At 45.3% G+C, this 15,024-nt stretch overlaps 1 protein-coding gene across 2 annotated transcripts in view; it reads right to left on the bottom strand.

Moving 5' to 3' along the window:
- The window catches only part of utrn (utrophin), a 152,916-nt gene that overhangs the window by 120,045 nt on the left and 17,847 nt on the right, over positions 1-15,024 (bottom strand). For both annotated transcript variants that reach the window (XM_068724443.1, XM_068724442.1), the window contains exons 6-22: positions 14,904-14,996; positions 14,376-14,548; positions 12,891-13,006; positions 12,072-12,238; positions 8,647-8,877; positions 7,214-7,395; positions 6,133-6,283; positions 5,771-5,890; positions 5,096-5,197; positions 4,849-4,956; positions 4,524-4,703; positions 3,891-4,057; positions 3,672-3,795; positions 3,491-3,578; positions 2,747-2,991; positions 1,965-2,133; positions 1-128 (exon numbers count right to left, since the gene is read on the bottom strand). In XM_068724443.1, coding sequence (XP_068580544.1) covers positions 1-128; positions 1,965-2,133; positions 2,747-2,991; positions 3,491-3,578; positions 3,672-3,795; positions 3,891-4,057; positions 4,524-4,703; positions 4,849-4,956; positions 5,096-5,197; positions 5,771-5,890; positions 6,133-6,283; positions 7,214-7,395; positions 8,647-8,877; positions 12,072-12,238; positions 12,891-13,006; positions 14,376-14,548; positions 14,904-14,996 — 2,544 coding nt within the window. The remainder of the gene's footprint in view (positions 129-1,964; positions 2,134-2,746; positions 2,992-3,490; positions 3,579-3,671; positions 3,796-3,890; positions 4,058-4,523; positions 4,704-4,848; positions 4,957-5,095; positions 5,198-5,770; positions 5,891-6,132; positions 6,284-7,213; positions 7,396-8,646; positions 8,878-12,071; positions 12,239-12,890; positions 13,007-14,375; positions 14,549-14,903; positions 14,997-15,024) is intronic.

Raw genomic sequence — 15,024 nt, 5'->3', positions numbered from 1 at the left:
CTGAGCGCTCTCCACTGCTTCCTCGGCTGTAGGGACGTCTACTATTCCTTCTCTCAGGGTGGCCAGCCTGGCCTTCAGCCCGTCCACCTGACTCGATAACACCTGGTTGGCCTCAAGACTGGTCAAAGCTGGAACATGGAGGAAGAATATATTAAGTTAAGGCATCAGAACCTTTGCAGCAGAATTCAAGCATCAGGAAGAAAACCACAAGGGGGCAGTGAGCAGGTTTGGGATTTCCCCGTCTGTGTGTGTGTGTGTGTGTGTGTGTGTGTGTGTGTGTGTGTGTGTGTGTGTGTGTGTGTGTGTGTGTGTGTGTGTGTGTGTGTGTTTTTTCCAGGAGGATCCCAGATGTTTGACAGTCTCAAAGTAGGTTTAACCAACGTATGCATAAGTCCGATCATCTAACTGTCAATGCCACGAGACAGAATGTATGTATTTTCATCCCACGAGACAAAAATCTTTATCCACGTCGGACCGAAATAAATCAAATGAAACTAAATACTTCATCCGTACTTTCTCGGACACATTCAATCATTCTTTCAACAATACCGAAAAGAAACCATTGAACCAACAGCAAGACTATATGATGGAGCTCATACACTCTTCCCCTCTGGACTCCCCACTGCACTCTCACATTTACAGTACTCTCAGATCCAAACCAACAGCTCACTTACTGCACTCACTGCACTTACTGCACTACTTCTAAGAAACAACTCGAGACAGGAACGCATCACGAGATCACATTTGCCTGCACTTACTCCAGTACAGACCTTCGTTCTTGTTTCTGTCTTTGTTTTTGTGATGTAATCGTGATTCCATCTTATGCGCTGCAGCACAGGAACCTGCTAGTGTCCAACACATTAAACGTCACTTGTAATGTAGAATAACAACAGTTCACAAATGAAATTTAAAAAGAACTAATTATGACGGACGCATTTTAAAAACACACAAAAGTGAAGTGGAGCCCATTTGTGACTTCTTCAACCTCGGTCACATTGAATGCTTGCTCTTCTTACTGCGTCTCTCTGCTCCTCTCTGCTCCTCTGTCGGTGGTTTAATTAGCAGCTGATTTAACGCTTACACAATGCGGCTACCTTTATGTACGCAAAGAGCAGAGATGGACCGTAGCTGGGGGAGAAATAGAGAGAGGCACTGGTGGGAGGCAGACAGCCCTCAAGCAGAAACAAAATGGTTTTCCTTGGCTTCCATCCAAGTCCTCACAGTCATAAAAGCCTAAAAGGCATAGTGAGACAGACATGCACACACACACACACACACACACACACACACACACACACACACACACACACACCTGTCGTCTGGAGTGGAGAGGATCACTCAAGTCTATTTACAGACTCCTTTTTTTTTTTTGGCCAATAGCAGTGGATGTTAATTCCAGGGTTAAAACAGTGACTGATTTTCAGGACTGCTCCAGGTCCAAGTCCCATCCTCAGGTAGAGACGGAGCCGACACGGAGGGATGATCTTACACTCGATCGCTCACGCACACACACACACACACACACACACACACACACACACACACACACACACACACACACACACACACACACACACACACACGCTTCTGTGAGCTTTTGGAGGCCATATAAGGACATCATTACTTGTGGCTGTCCACAGATTCATATAAAAGCCGATGTCAAATTTACACAACCCCTGTGGGACTGAGCTCTGCTGATCTTAGCCATCACTCTTTCAGTCTCCCTATAAAGCTGAAAGCTTTGAGCCAAGAGCAAGGAGAGAGAAATGGGTCTTTGTTTTAAGGAAGGCTTAAATCTCCCGTACTGCAGCTCTCTGAAAGAGGAGGACACCTCAAGGCGGTCAGAACCCCGTGAAAAGCACATACTGTTAATACCGATAAACCTCCTCAGAGTTTTGGAACAGGTTTCCTCTGCACCCATTTTAAAAAAAAAAGATAATTTTGATACGGTTTAGCCGGAGTACCTTTGTTGACCTCTCGCGCTCTGCTCTGCAGCCGCTGCAGTGTGGAGGCGTGATGTGCCGACACCACCACCATGTTGTCTTTCAGAGAGGGCACGGCTCCCAGTGACCCCGCCTCTGCAGAAAGCTGCTCCAGTCGGGGACTCGCGGCAGCGACCCGGACAAGTCGGGACTGAAGAACACGAGAGGAAGACGCAAAGTTCATTCTTTAGTATTGTTCAACGATAATTCAGAAGGGAAATGTCAGAAACTTGGCTCAGGAGAAGTTTATTCTCGTGACTTGAGAATGATGATAAAAGATGGAAAGTTGATGTTTCAGCAATTCATTTTCTTGTATTTGATTTAATTTAGAATAATCAGTGTCATCTTAAAGAAATAATCTTTTCTCTGTATAAAAAAAGAAGAGGAAAACCTGCAACACACACTGGCGCAATAAGTTGTTCTGGAGAGAAACTCACAGGTTACAGGACGAGGTCATGTAGTCACTGACAGGTTTTCCCTCCCTGCTCAAAGGGAATTAGTCTCAAATTGAAAAGTCCACACTTCAGGACACACTAGGAAGGGTTTATCTGTCTGAATCTGTACACCTTCTACTGACTTTGCCAGCATTTCACACACTCCGTCTGTTAAAGAGTCTCATCTCTGCTGTGAAAACCTGAATCTTTTATGAAACGCCAGCATGAGCTGAATGTAAGAGGACTGAGGAGAGGGCTGGAGGTGAAATTAAAGATTAAACTCACACAGAAGAGATCAGAGGGAATGTGGACGGAGACAATGACTCTCACCTGACATCCTCCGCTCAGGCTTCTGAGCTCAGCCTCGTCACACTTTTCTACAGCCGAAGCCGAGTCCAGCCAGCGATCCTGTTCCTCGAGGGCTCGGTCCAGGTCGGCCAGCTCTGCAGACACCGCCCCGGCGCGGCTTCGAGTGTGAACTCGATCGCGGGCTGCATGCAGCTCCCTCGCGCACACATCCCACTCAGTTTGGGTCAGGTCTATGTCCGCCCTCGCCGAGTCCACACACACTCCCTCTGCAGAGAAAGAGAGAAGCCAACAGACGAGCTCACTTCAAATGTGCTGAACAACTAATTAAGTGGACTTTAAGTGGACTTTAAGTGGACGTTCACATCATTTAGTCTGAGTAAGAGACCCTAGCAGAAAAGAAGTTCTGTTTTGTGGAAAGTTTTGTGCTTAACAAACATAGTCCACTACCCCTCACTGCCTCCAGAACAGTGTAAACACCTAAGTGCCTCTTCATTTCATTGAGCACTTATATGAAGTCAACAGCCCACCGGGCTGACAGATTTTACTACTCTGTCCACAAACAAACACAATTGGGGGGAAAAAAACGTAGGCTTGTAAATACCCAGAAAAAATACCAACAAGCTGTGGAAAAGTAGTTAAGTCTTATGAGCTTTCTGTTAGAGCCACTAGTCGTGAGCTTCTGAGAAACAATACACACGAGCAGCTATCTTGGAACGTGACAAACCCTTGGATTGGTTCGTGTGGTCAGTGAGCGAGGAAGCATACCTCTCTCCAGCTGGTCCATCAAGACCCGTCCCTCCTGGATCACTTGACCAACCGTGGCTTCCTTCGCACTGAAGTCCAACTCTAAACCCTGCAGCGATTGGTCCAACACATATGTAACAGTGTGACGTTAAAAACAAGGTGGAAATGTTTCGTTCTTAAGCCGTATCGACTGCAGCTTTACCTTCAGCGTCTCCTGCAGGTCGGGTGTGTCAGGCGTGGTGTAGGGGTGCGTGGAGGCCAGAGCCTGAGCGGACCTCTTCCATGTTTTAATCCAGGTCAGGACGTCAGAAAGCTTATTTTCAAACCTGCAGAACACAATGCGTCTTTAATCCTTACCCTTTTCGGACAAACCGAGGCACAGTGTGTACAGTAAACGCCCCGGAACTGTCCCAGTTCTTACAATTGTCTGACTTCCGCATCGGTCTCCACCAGTCGTTTCTTCGGGGGAGCAGGCGGGGCCAACTCCTGGTCAGCGATGGAAGCGGCGGCGGCGGCCATGGCAACTGCATCCACGACGACCTGCTCCTCCACCTGAGTCATCCCAGCATCCGTCACGGCTTCCATTACCTTAGCAGGGAGGCGGAGCAACGGTGAGCATGGGACCGAAATCAAACCGCACTCATCAAACAGGCTGTGACCAAATTCACACGCATGGCAATTTGACTTTAAAGTTATTCTATAGGTTTATTATATTTATTTATATTATTCTGTCTAGGTTGAGTTATCTTTAGTAAGCAGCTCCAGTTACAGAAATACATTTTTTTTTCAAGGGGCGCTTTGTTTTGTTGTACTTCATCTTCTTCCAAGGTGATCTACTGTCCCCAACACGGACCGCTGCATGTTGAAGTGAATCTATATTCTGATGTAAACTGCAGCATCTGCTGGATTATTCTAGCTAAGCAGCCGTGTGCTTTGTGCATTGAATAGCCAGGTTGAGTATCTCTATTAGCTCAGGTACAGTAAGCAGGAAGACGAAAGCCATTCTGAATAAAGTTACCCACACACACACACACACACACACACACACACACACCTGGAAGGAGCAGTCCTCCAGCTTCTGCACTAGGTTGTCCCATCTGTGTGCCAGCTCCTCTGTGTTCGTCTCGATCTGGGCTCCGGCCTCGGGGCTCTGCAGTAGCGATGTCACATCCTGTCCCGCATCAGAGAGCTGGTCAAGAGTCCTCCTCTTATTTTCCATGTCTTCCTTTAAAATCTACAGAATTGAAACACAAACAAAATCAACGGCTACGCTAAACATAGAACCCTTACCGCTAAAGTTCACAAAACTAGAGGAAGCTAGTTGTTAAAGCATCTGCAGCAGCAGCATGGCACCTGCAAAGACTTGGCAGATTACTTACCGCCAATCGGCGCACATTGGTATTCATTTCACTCGGGTCCTTAAAGTTGTTGGTCTGTACTTCACTCAAGGCCTCCTCTTTTTCTGCCAACCACGCTAGAAACACACTCTAACAGAGAAAAAAGAGAGCGTCGGTGTCCTGGAGCCTCGTTATCGTGTGACACAGTTCTGAATTCAGCGATCGGGGAAAAAGAAGATAGTGTGCATGTTTGTGTGAGCGGTAGGGAGAGCGTTGCTGCGTGTCCAACCTGGTCCGATAGAAGCTGTTGCCACACCATGAAGACTTCCTGCAGCTTGTGCCACCGCTCCTCTGTCCAGCGGCACACAGCCGCCCAGCGCTCACCCAGAGACTAGAAAGAAAGGTGCAAGAGAAGCGTCAACACGAACATGTAAAGGAGAGGAACAAGTTCAATATTAGATTATTTTCTAGATTAATCAATTGGTCACCAAAAATAGTGTAAACTGTCCATTCAGCTTCTCATAGTCTAAGGTGACGCCCTCAAAAGTCAGAGCAAACCCAAAGACATTCAGTTTATTAAGATATAAAACAGAGAAAAGCAGGAAATCTCCACATTTGAGAAGCAGCTTTTCATGAAAAATGACATAAAAGATGAATCAATTATCAAAATTAAACAATCTATATAAAATATGTGGTCACTGTGTTCTAAAAACAGAAAGGAGGGTATAAATATAAATATATATAAATATAAATATATATATATATATAAGTATAAATATATATATATATATATATATATATAAATATATATATATATATAAGTATAAATAAATATATATATATATATATATAAGTATAAATATATATATATATATATATATATATAAGTATAAATAAATAAATATATATATATATATATATATATATATATATATATATATATATATATATAGCTATAACTCACTTGTAGTTGCTCCTCCAGGGCAGCGGTGGCACTCTCCCCACTGTTCTCATCCACTACCACCACCATGTGCGTTAGAGAGTTGACCTTCACCTGCTCCGCCTCCAAGTCGTTCTGAAGCTCCTGAACAGAAACGCAAACAGTGAATTCAGCACGGCGGCATATTACCCATTAACAGAGCCGGCGCAGGAGCCAGTGAGCTTCATAGTGACACACAGTGAATGACTCAGGATCAAACATGTGACCGAGCGGTCACGAGACCGTTCTAGGCAAAGAGCAGTGTTGTTATGTTATACTTGATCCTGTCCATGTTAAATCAATGAGCAATGTTAAATTCATGCATTTGAATGGGAAGCCATGTTTACTTTGTGCTGCTCTATCTGTTCTTTGTAGAGTTCCAGGTCCTTCGCTGCGGGTTCCGTCTCGATCTTTTTGATTCGCTCCTCTGTTCGCGACAGCCAATCGGAGAGCTGCTGCAACTGCTGCTGCTGAAGATCCATCAGGACTTCATGGAGCCTGGGGAGGGACAGAGTCAGCAGAGACGGTGAGGAAGAAAGGACATGAAAGATATCTGTTCAATGATCTTTAAAAAGATGAAACTGCAACTACAGTGAAGCATGCAAAAGCACATCTACTGTATAACAGGGTCAGCGAATGCTCTGGTGGACATCATGAATACGATTTATCAACAAATGTGTGTGTGTGTGTGTGTGTGTGTGTGTGTCTACGGCGTCATGAACCTTGATAACATACATTAAGCGTTGTTAGGCCTTGGAGGGCTCAAGGCGTATCAATTGTCACCTTCACTCAGTTTGCAGCCTTGTACATTCTTCACAAGAGAAACTCCTAAACATCAACAGGTTACAGCTCAGCAGTGACACGGAGAGGAAAATGACCTCTTTTGGGCATTGTGTGGCTCGTGATGTGATATGACTGCACACTGCACACAAAATATTCCAGATTTTTTGAGTTGTAACTTAAAAAATACAATGACAGCTAGATAGTTTCTACGGCTGTCTGGATTCCATTTTGGAGCTTTGAATGCTTGGGTCATACTTGGACTTATTATGTACTTTGCTTTGCTATTATCAGAAAAATTGGACTTCAAGGATTTTTCCATTTTAGTGGCCTGGACAGCAGCGACACACAAACCTCTGCACACAACAAACTAAACTATTTGTCTGAGAATAACTCAGAATAACTCATGTTGATGCATAATGAATAATGTGATTACTCTTCTTTACTTCATATTTTTGGGGTTATGCTTACATAATAATATGCTTTGTTTTTTTCACAAGCATTTGGCTCAGCCTCGCTGGTTTTCTACAAAGTAAAATCATGTGATATTTGCAATCAACAACCGCAAAATGTACTGCAATACCTCTATAGGACTAAAGTATATGTACACGTGTGTGTGTGTGTGTGTGTGTGTGTGTGTGTATCAACCTGGCCTGGCGGTCCATGCTGGCCACTCGGAGGCTCTCCCAGCGGGAGTTGAGGAGGCACATCTGCTCCCGGATTTCCTCTTCTTCCTCGTCTGTCAGATTGCCCTGTGCAATCAGCTGGTTACCCGCTTGGAGCACATTACCCACACTGCTCTGGTGCGCTGTCAACTCCATCATGAAGGCCTTTTAGGGGAGGAGAAGTAAAGAGTTATGCTAAACTCATGTTTTACTTCATCCCCTTAGAGGCCTAACGTTGCTTATATAATCCGAGGCCGCCTGCTGACACTTAGCACCCACATAATAAAACCTGGATGCGTTTCTCTGCCAACCCCTTACCTCGAGCTTCACTAGGTAGAACACTTAATAACGCCCCGCAGAAGCACCGGGTATCACCTCTGCACCCTTGCATTAACGAGTGTTGCCGTAGCAACAGTCGGACAAGCCTGCGAGCACAAACTGAAGAGCAGAGTCTGTCAAGCAGCCAACTGAGGCCAATTACAAAACAAAAAAAGAGGGAGGAGAAATGCTCCGAGAAGGAAAACAAGAGCAACTTTGAAGGAGTTAAGTTGCTTCTCAGCTCCGTGGAGGAGTTGCTTTTTTTGCTGGTGCCTGTTGTGAGCAACATGAAGCCCAATGAATCGAGTCATTGTCGGTTTTCCGTGAGCTCTCTGGATGAGTAAGCATTTTTGACTGCACTTCTGAGCACACTGTTTTTTGATCAGGCCTTTGCTGGAGAAGTTGGGAGTACGGATGAGAACAACAAGGCCAAAACAAACTGGACCGATTTGTTTTAGGCCTCCTGAAAAGCCCGGCTGTTAAAAGAGGCTTTGGGTCTTGTTGCTCAGTCTCACTACCGGCTTTCAGCTTTGACCTGGATTCCAGACATCAGACTTCACAAATATTCACATTTCAGCCAAAGGGAATCCAGCCAAAGCCCCTTTACACACATGCACAGACACAAACCCTGCAGGCTACGCCTTCCCAAGCGAGCGAGCGAGGTCTGTGCCAGGGCACCGTGGGGTGCTGTGCGCCACTGTTCGCAGCAGAATTCCTGGCATTCCCAACATGTACGGAGCATGTACTGCTGGTTGTGGGAGGGATTTATCTCTGGGACACTATATTCAGGCTCAGTAATGGAGAATGACAGTTCTTAGACACAAAAAAAATAACTGGTGTGCAAGTTAAGATACGACGACTATCCTGAGTGTGTCATCATTTGTCTTAAAAACAATAAAATATAAATATAAGTCCATTTAGGAAAAGGCTTATTGAGCATCTAGCTTTTAAGATTCAGACAGTTATAGAAGCACCACATAACGTATCACTTTGTCACTTTTTGACAGTGCTACTTATGTATTTATTTAGTTATGTCAATGTATCAGAGTCCTGTCTGCATGGACCCTAAAGCCAGCCGGCCCGCGGGTCTCCTCCTACCTCGTGTGTGTGAAACTGCTCCTTGACTTCTTCCACATCATCCGACACCTCCTCCTGAGTATGCAGGGCATCCTCGGCCAACAGCAGCCAGGTCAGCACCTCCTCCAGCGTGGTCTGGTAGCTGTCCAGGTCCACCTCCAGCGGGCCGCCCTCCATCTCCCCCTCCGTCTCCGTCAGGGCGCTGGGGGTCTCGGGCCGGGGGCCGCCGCCCGCTTCCTCCATCTGCACATTCTGTAAGACATGAGGACGGGGATCATATTTTAGACATCTGGGATTATCATTACTGTGATAATAGGAAAGGTATAATAGTCAAAGTAATTATTTTACTGGGTCAACACCTCCATTTGTCTTTTCATTTGATTTTCATCCGAGCACATTAGTCGGTTAGTTTTAAAATAGAGCCAGACATCTGGGAGGGGCCAGTGTCGCTCTGGAGCACGCTGAGAAACCTGCCCTTCTAAAACAACTGCAGGCCTATTATAGGATGCTAGGAGGAGCCCTGTCATCGATGGGCAGGGCGATTCTCATTCTAGGAATAGCAGCAAGTTTGTCCGGAGTACAGTTGAGTGTACAGTCAGATATGAACGGTGCAGGAGAAACGGCTTGAATTGCTTTAAGAGGGAAAAGCGTGTTTGAAACTAAAGTTAGATGTAAGTGGAAAGAAACTTTGTCTTTTTGAAACCATCAAAAAGACAATCTCACTAAATTAACAAACAAAAACAAAAGGTAAGTTGGAAAAAAAAAGACAAGACAAATCTGTCTGGAGCTGAAATGAACAGGAGATAAAATCTTTGCAGCCGGAGCCGTGCCAAGTCAAAGATGACAGAAATGCTAATGGTTGTGTGGAGGCTGGTACTGTGACGAGTCAAATGGACCTTTGTTTCCCAGCCTGAAACTACACAAGAGTAAAGTCTGTGCAGCGAAACTCAGAAAAAGGTCACCTGCTGAAAATATTTGATGACCTTTCAGATATTTTGGTGTAAAGTCACAAAAATACTGAATTACACCCATATGTAACCCAGATCTTTTGTCAATTCAAAAGATCACGTCGCAAGTCAAGAAAGTCGCAAGAGTGTCACAGATTTGTCGTAGTCGCATTTAGCTTTGAGTGAAAGCGATCGTTGAAGAGTGAACTACATCTCTTGCACCAGCACGGCCACTACCGTGGCTCGCTAGCTCACTTGCTAATAAGTAAGCTAGCACAAATATAACGTTATCTTACCGGATGTGTGTCATCCAGCGAATGAGTTAATGCTGTTGTTGGCGTGAGTACATCCTGATAGGAAACTTATCGTAGCTTCAGAGAGAGACGTCACTCACACGACTTTTGGGCGTATCGTCTTTCTAGTTACGTATTTACGTATTCATGTCTCAATCCCTGCATTCATCACGTTTTTTTGCAGTTGTGGTTCTGGAGCATGCAATCATGCATAGGTTAAAATGTCGTTAGCTCACAAGCCGTCGATGTTGAAAACGCATTATCGATGAAATGAATATTAAGAACTCCACAAAAGTAGCACAAATCGGTAGCATGAACTTCAGACATCGGGGGAAACGAAACACAGTTATCAGAAACAAAGAGCCTTTATTACTTCCCTCCACTCTCTCACTACCAGCAGCATTACGCATCACTTCCTATGGTGAGAGGAACTTTGCCAGGAAAGTAAACCCCTCGTCGGACCAATCAGGACCCTAATTTAAAAAAAAGAGACTTTTCCAGCACTGGTTCCAGGACGTGTGAAGTCCGTGCCCACGGGAAATAAAAAACCTAAAGGAGGTGGTTTCTGGGATTTTCTGACTTCTGACTAAAAAAAAAACTTGGGATGTACACCAAACACCAGGGATGTATACATACAGGGCTGCTGTAGCTACCGATCACAAGTTAGTCAATCGGCAGGAAACGCTCGCAGATGTTAAACATTGAACAGTGCCGGTGTGTGCAGCACGTAAAGCCACCTGCCCACCAGCACGCAGGCATCTTTAATGCTCCAATAACCTTCCCTGTCAACTCTCTGCACACACTCCCATTCTCCCCAATTTATTCCCTCATTTCCTTCCGCCCCCCCCCCCCCCCCCCCCACCCCCCCTTTACAGCGCTGTGTTTCCAGCAGCATGCAGTTCGGTCTGTTGGCTAATGTCAGAGGGGTGAGTCATGGCTCTGCTCCCTATTTGCCTACGCCTGCTGTGCTTTTCATGAGCAGCGCTGGAGAGAATGAAGGAGATGGCTTTTTTTTTTTTTTTTTTTTTTTTTTTTCTGGGGTGGGAGTGACTCACTCTATCTGGCAACACACAATGAGACACTTCACAATATTCCTTGTGCTCGCACATTACGGCGTCTGTGGCCTTCAAACTGAATGTTATCAGAAACACAGCAGTAAAGGTTGAAGCAGTTATGGAGGGTTGTTGGGGGTTTTTTTTTTTTGCACCTTCAGCTTTTCAGCTGTTGAAGCGGACGTTAAGGAGCTGAACTAGCATCTCTCCCATTCATAGAAAGAGAGAATTTTTTTTTTTTTTTGTTCCCAGGGGGCTCAGACAAGGGGGGGGGGGGGTTCAGACAGGCAGCCACTGGGGAGCACTGTGTCACTATAGAAATAACCGAGCCATGGGGATTAAGGAGATAGTACACTGGTTTGTTTATTTCTTGAGGGGTGTGTGTATCCATACACAAAATGATCATAAACAGGTTGGAGTAAGACATCCACTACGCTGTTTACCTCCTATGAAGCAAACAGTCACAGTCTAGTACAGTACAGTCTATTTGCAGTACATCTTATACTACACATTGGCATTGGCAGAACACAAATCCAAATATTCCAAAGTCCAATAAAGTCAGACGTTCGGCTGTTGGCTTCAGCGTGACAGTGAGGTTAGCCTAGCTCATGTGAAACATCGCTATGGCACGTATGAGAATGGGCAGTTTAAAATATTATAATACTTTAGATCCTCTGATAAACCATCCCATTGACTTTTTGAAAATAAGCTCTGAGGCAAACACGTGTATGACACTTACAGGTATTGTTAATAAAGACTACTTTTAGGATTTTTTTTTTTAGGCATGAATGCAATCAGCAGAAGTAAAAAAAAAACATACGGCCATAATAACAAGAGTTAGACACGTGTGGCATTTACAAACCTATTTGATTTGTGTATCGAGAACCAGTTCTGAACTGCTTTTTTTTTTTTTTTATTCCAAATGTAAATTCCCAAAGTTTGGACTCAATGTGCTTTTGTCTACATTGCTGGTTACCAGCTGTGGATTTGCACATAAAAGAGCACCTTGGATTCCTTGAAAAACAGATGTCTCCATGGACTGAGCAGCTTAAACGGTTGTGAGAATAGTACAGTGTCCTTCCCCACTTTCCCCCAAAATGGTCCAGAAAAGCCTCAGCTGATGGAGTACAAACATGCCGCGTCGTGTGTTTTACCTGAGCACCGAGGCCTGGACCCGAGTCCTCAGACTCCACTTTGTATTTGCGCGGGAGGGTCTCCACTTCTCTGATAGCCTCCATGCTCACGTCTTTGGGCAGCACGGCGAACAGCGATGTCACGTACATGATGATGGACTTCTTATCCGGTAACTGCACCGCCACGTCTGAGAGAGAGAGAGAGAGAGAGAGAGAGAGAGAGAGAGAGAGAGAGAGAGAGAGAGAGAGAGAGAGAGAGAGAGAGAGAGAGAGAGAGAGGGCAAGATGGTGGGAGGGAGGTGGATGTAAAGACCAGAGATAGAAGTGAAGCAGGAGAAGCAGGAGGAGGAGGAGAGAGAGGTGAAAAAGCAGCATGGTTGATGAAGTGAGATAACGGTTAAGGGTGACAGCAGGAGATTAGATGGGAGGAAGGGGGAGTAGGGGAGGGAAAAAAAAGGCAGGTTGAGGCAAGTTGTGCTAATTAAACAAGGCTTTGACACGGGTCAGGTGCGACTACCTCTCGGTCATGACATAACAAGAAGTGTCTGAACATAGACGCATCGCGTACGCTTCAGGTGCTCCGTGAACTGTAAAAAAAAAAAATACATTCTGCACAAACGCAGCTTCTTAACAAATCTTCAGCCAAAGACAACACCGAGGTATCTGGTGAGCATATCCAACTGCTGGCAGGACATGAAGGCTGGCTCCGTGAACACAGGCCATGTTTTAATACGAGGGAATTTTGGACAGTAAAATATCATTTTACATCCAGTTAATCTTTGGGACTACTATAAAAGGTAGTGGTGGTTCAGCGTTCAGAGCGGCTCAATGAGGCCGTACCTTCGGCATCCAGTAGCCTCTCAATAGCCAGCTGGTCTTTGGCTACGGTGAAGGCGTGGTCCAGTCTCTCCACGGGGCTCAGTCCAACCACCTGATCCCAGCTGAACGCATTGGGCCTGAAGACACAAAGAACAGCGGCGATGAGAGCAGAGACTGTAGTCATTTCCAAAATGGAGGTTACGGTCTCAGATAATCCATAAACACACATACATCATATCATACATTTCTCAAAGCACTGGTGCTGTTGGAGGGAAGGTAAATCTTAATACACTTTACCTGAGTTGAGCAGAATTTCTGTTTCACACATACCAACAATGATAGAACCGGGGTTGAACTAGGGGTGGAAGGTTTCTAGATAATATTTGGACACAAAAAATTACCTTTTCCTGAGGGTAACCCTACAACAAGGAACAAGTATTTGGAACATGTAATCTGTTCTCCGCACAGAAAAGACTCTTCCCTTAGTTGCACAGTCGGGACTTGTGTTGAGGCCAGTTGGGTGTGGAATGTGTGTGTTCAGTTATCCACCTAAATCCTGGCCCAGGTCTAAACCAACACTGGCCTTTCTCACAGCTCACAGGCCTGTGAGTGAGTGTGTGTGTGTGTGTGTGTGTGTGTGTGTGTGTGTGTGTGTGTCTGTGTGTGTGTGTGTGTCTATGTGTGTGTGTGTGCGTGTCACTAGGAAAGACAAGGGGTTACAGAAAACGGGGGAAAAACAGCCTTAACGCTTCTCCCGCTCTCTTTCTTTCACACACACAGCAGCTTACACACACACACACCCACCCACACACACACACACACACACACACACTGAGCGTGTGTAAACAGAGGCATGGCAGGCGTAAACAGAGCAAGTCAGGCGGTGTACACACACCCGGCAGGCGCTGACCTGTCAACCTGACCTCCTGCCACTTAGCCTGGGTATCCTCACAAGCTCTCCCTCTCTTTCAGACACACACACACACACACACACACACACACACACACACACACACACACACACACACACACACACACACACACACACACACACACACACACACACACACACACAGAACGCTTTATATCAGCCGTTCTTAAAGCCCTTCAAAATCTCATTCACGAGCCAACTTTAAATCACATTCATGAGACAATTTGTCTAATTACAGATTTGATTTTAGAGGAAATGGTGCATAGTTACAACATCATTTCACCTCAGGTTGATAGCAGACCACCTCAAGGTGTCACTCAGAGAGAACCAGGACATTCTGATGTAGCATTTCTAAATTAAATTCCAGGAGTCAAAGGGCATATGTCAGAAGTGGAAAATTCCTCCAACAGCAACAAATATCAAAACGTGGCACATAAAAAAGGTACGGAAAAAGAAGTTAATACAATTCAGACTAAATGTACCAAAATACAAAGACATGAATGAAGACAGAGGATATTGTCCGTTTCATCAGATCACTGCAGTAAAAAACCCCAGAATCTGTGATCCCTCCTCACCTGAAGTGGTGAAGGATGCTGTTGAGAGCCAGGCCGTCCGCCCAGCTGGTGGTGAAGTTCAGCACATTGACTTCTGGGTACGAGCGGGTGCACTGACGAACCCAACTCAGGAGGATCTTCTCACTGTTGGTCTGCTGCAGGTTGGACATGATATCCTTCATGATATCTTTCACCTACACAAACATGGAGAAGAAGAAGTAAAAAAACAACAACACACACACATTAACATGAGTGAAGAAACAGGAGTGACATGGAAAGTGATGATTATTCTAATGATCACCAGGGGACCATGATTAGAGCATCATGTGACTGGCATAGACTTTCAAATGCCTGTTTGCCTCATCTGTATTTTTAATCCCTCTGGATCATTAGTGATTTGGGAGTTTACCTCCAGCGCAAACATAATTGAGCCTTTGTGTGTGTGTGTGTGTGTGTGTGTGTGTGTGTGTGTGTGTGTGTGTGTGTGTGTGTGCAGGATGTGGGTAGAAAGAAAGGAGCGGTGCCATGTGTGTCTACACGTGTGCTCACCTGCCAGTGGAGGATAATACTCCAGATGAGGCCCAAAGTCAGCTTGTGGTTCCCATCCACAATATCTGTCCCTCCTATGTTTACCAGATCGACCTGAGGGAAGATTACACGCTCGTTGTAA

This window comes from Cebidichthys violaceus, unplaced genomic scaffold (assembly GCF_023349555.1).
Source record: "Cebidichthys violaceus isolate CVI_PGR_0920_01 unplaced genomic scaffold, fCebVio1.0.p SCAF_31, whole genome shotgun sequence".
Lineage (NCBI taxonomy): Eukaryota > Metazoa > Chordata > Actinopteri > Perciformes > Stichaeidae > Cebidichthys > Cebidichthys violaceus.
Note: the sequence above shows the minus strand (reverse complement) of the source record. Positions and strands in the feature narration are given on the sequence as shown.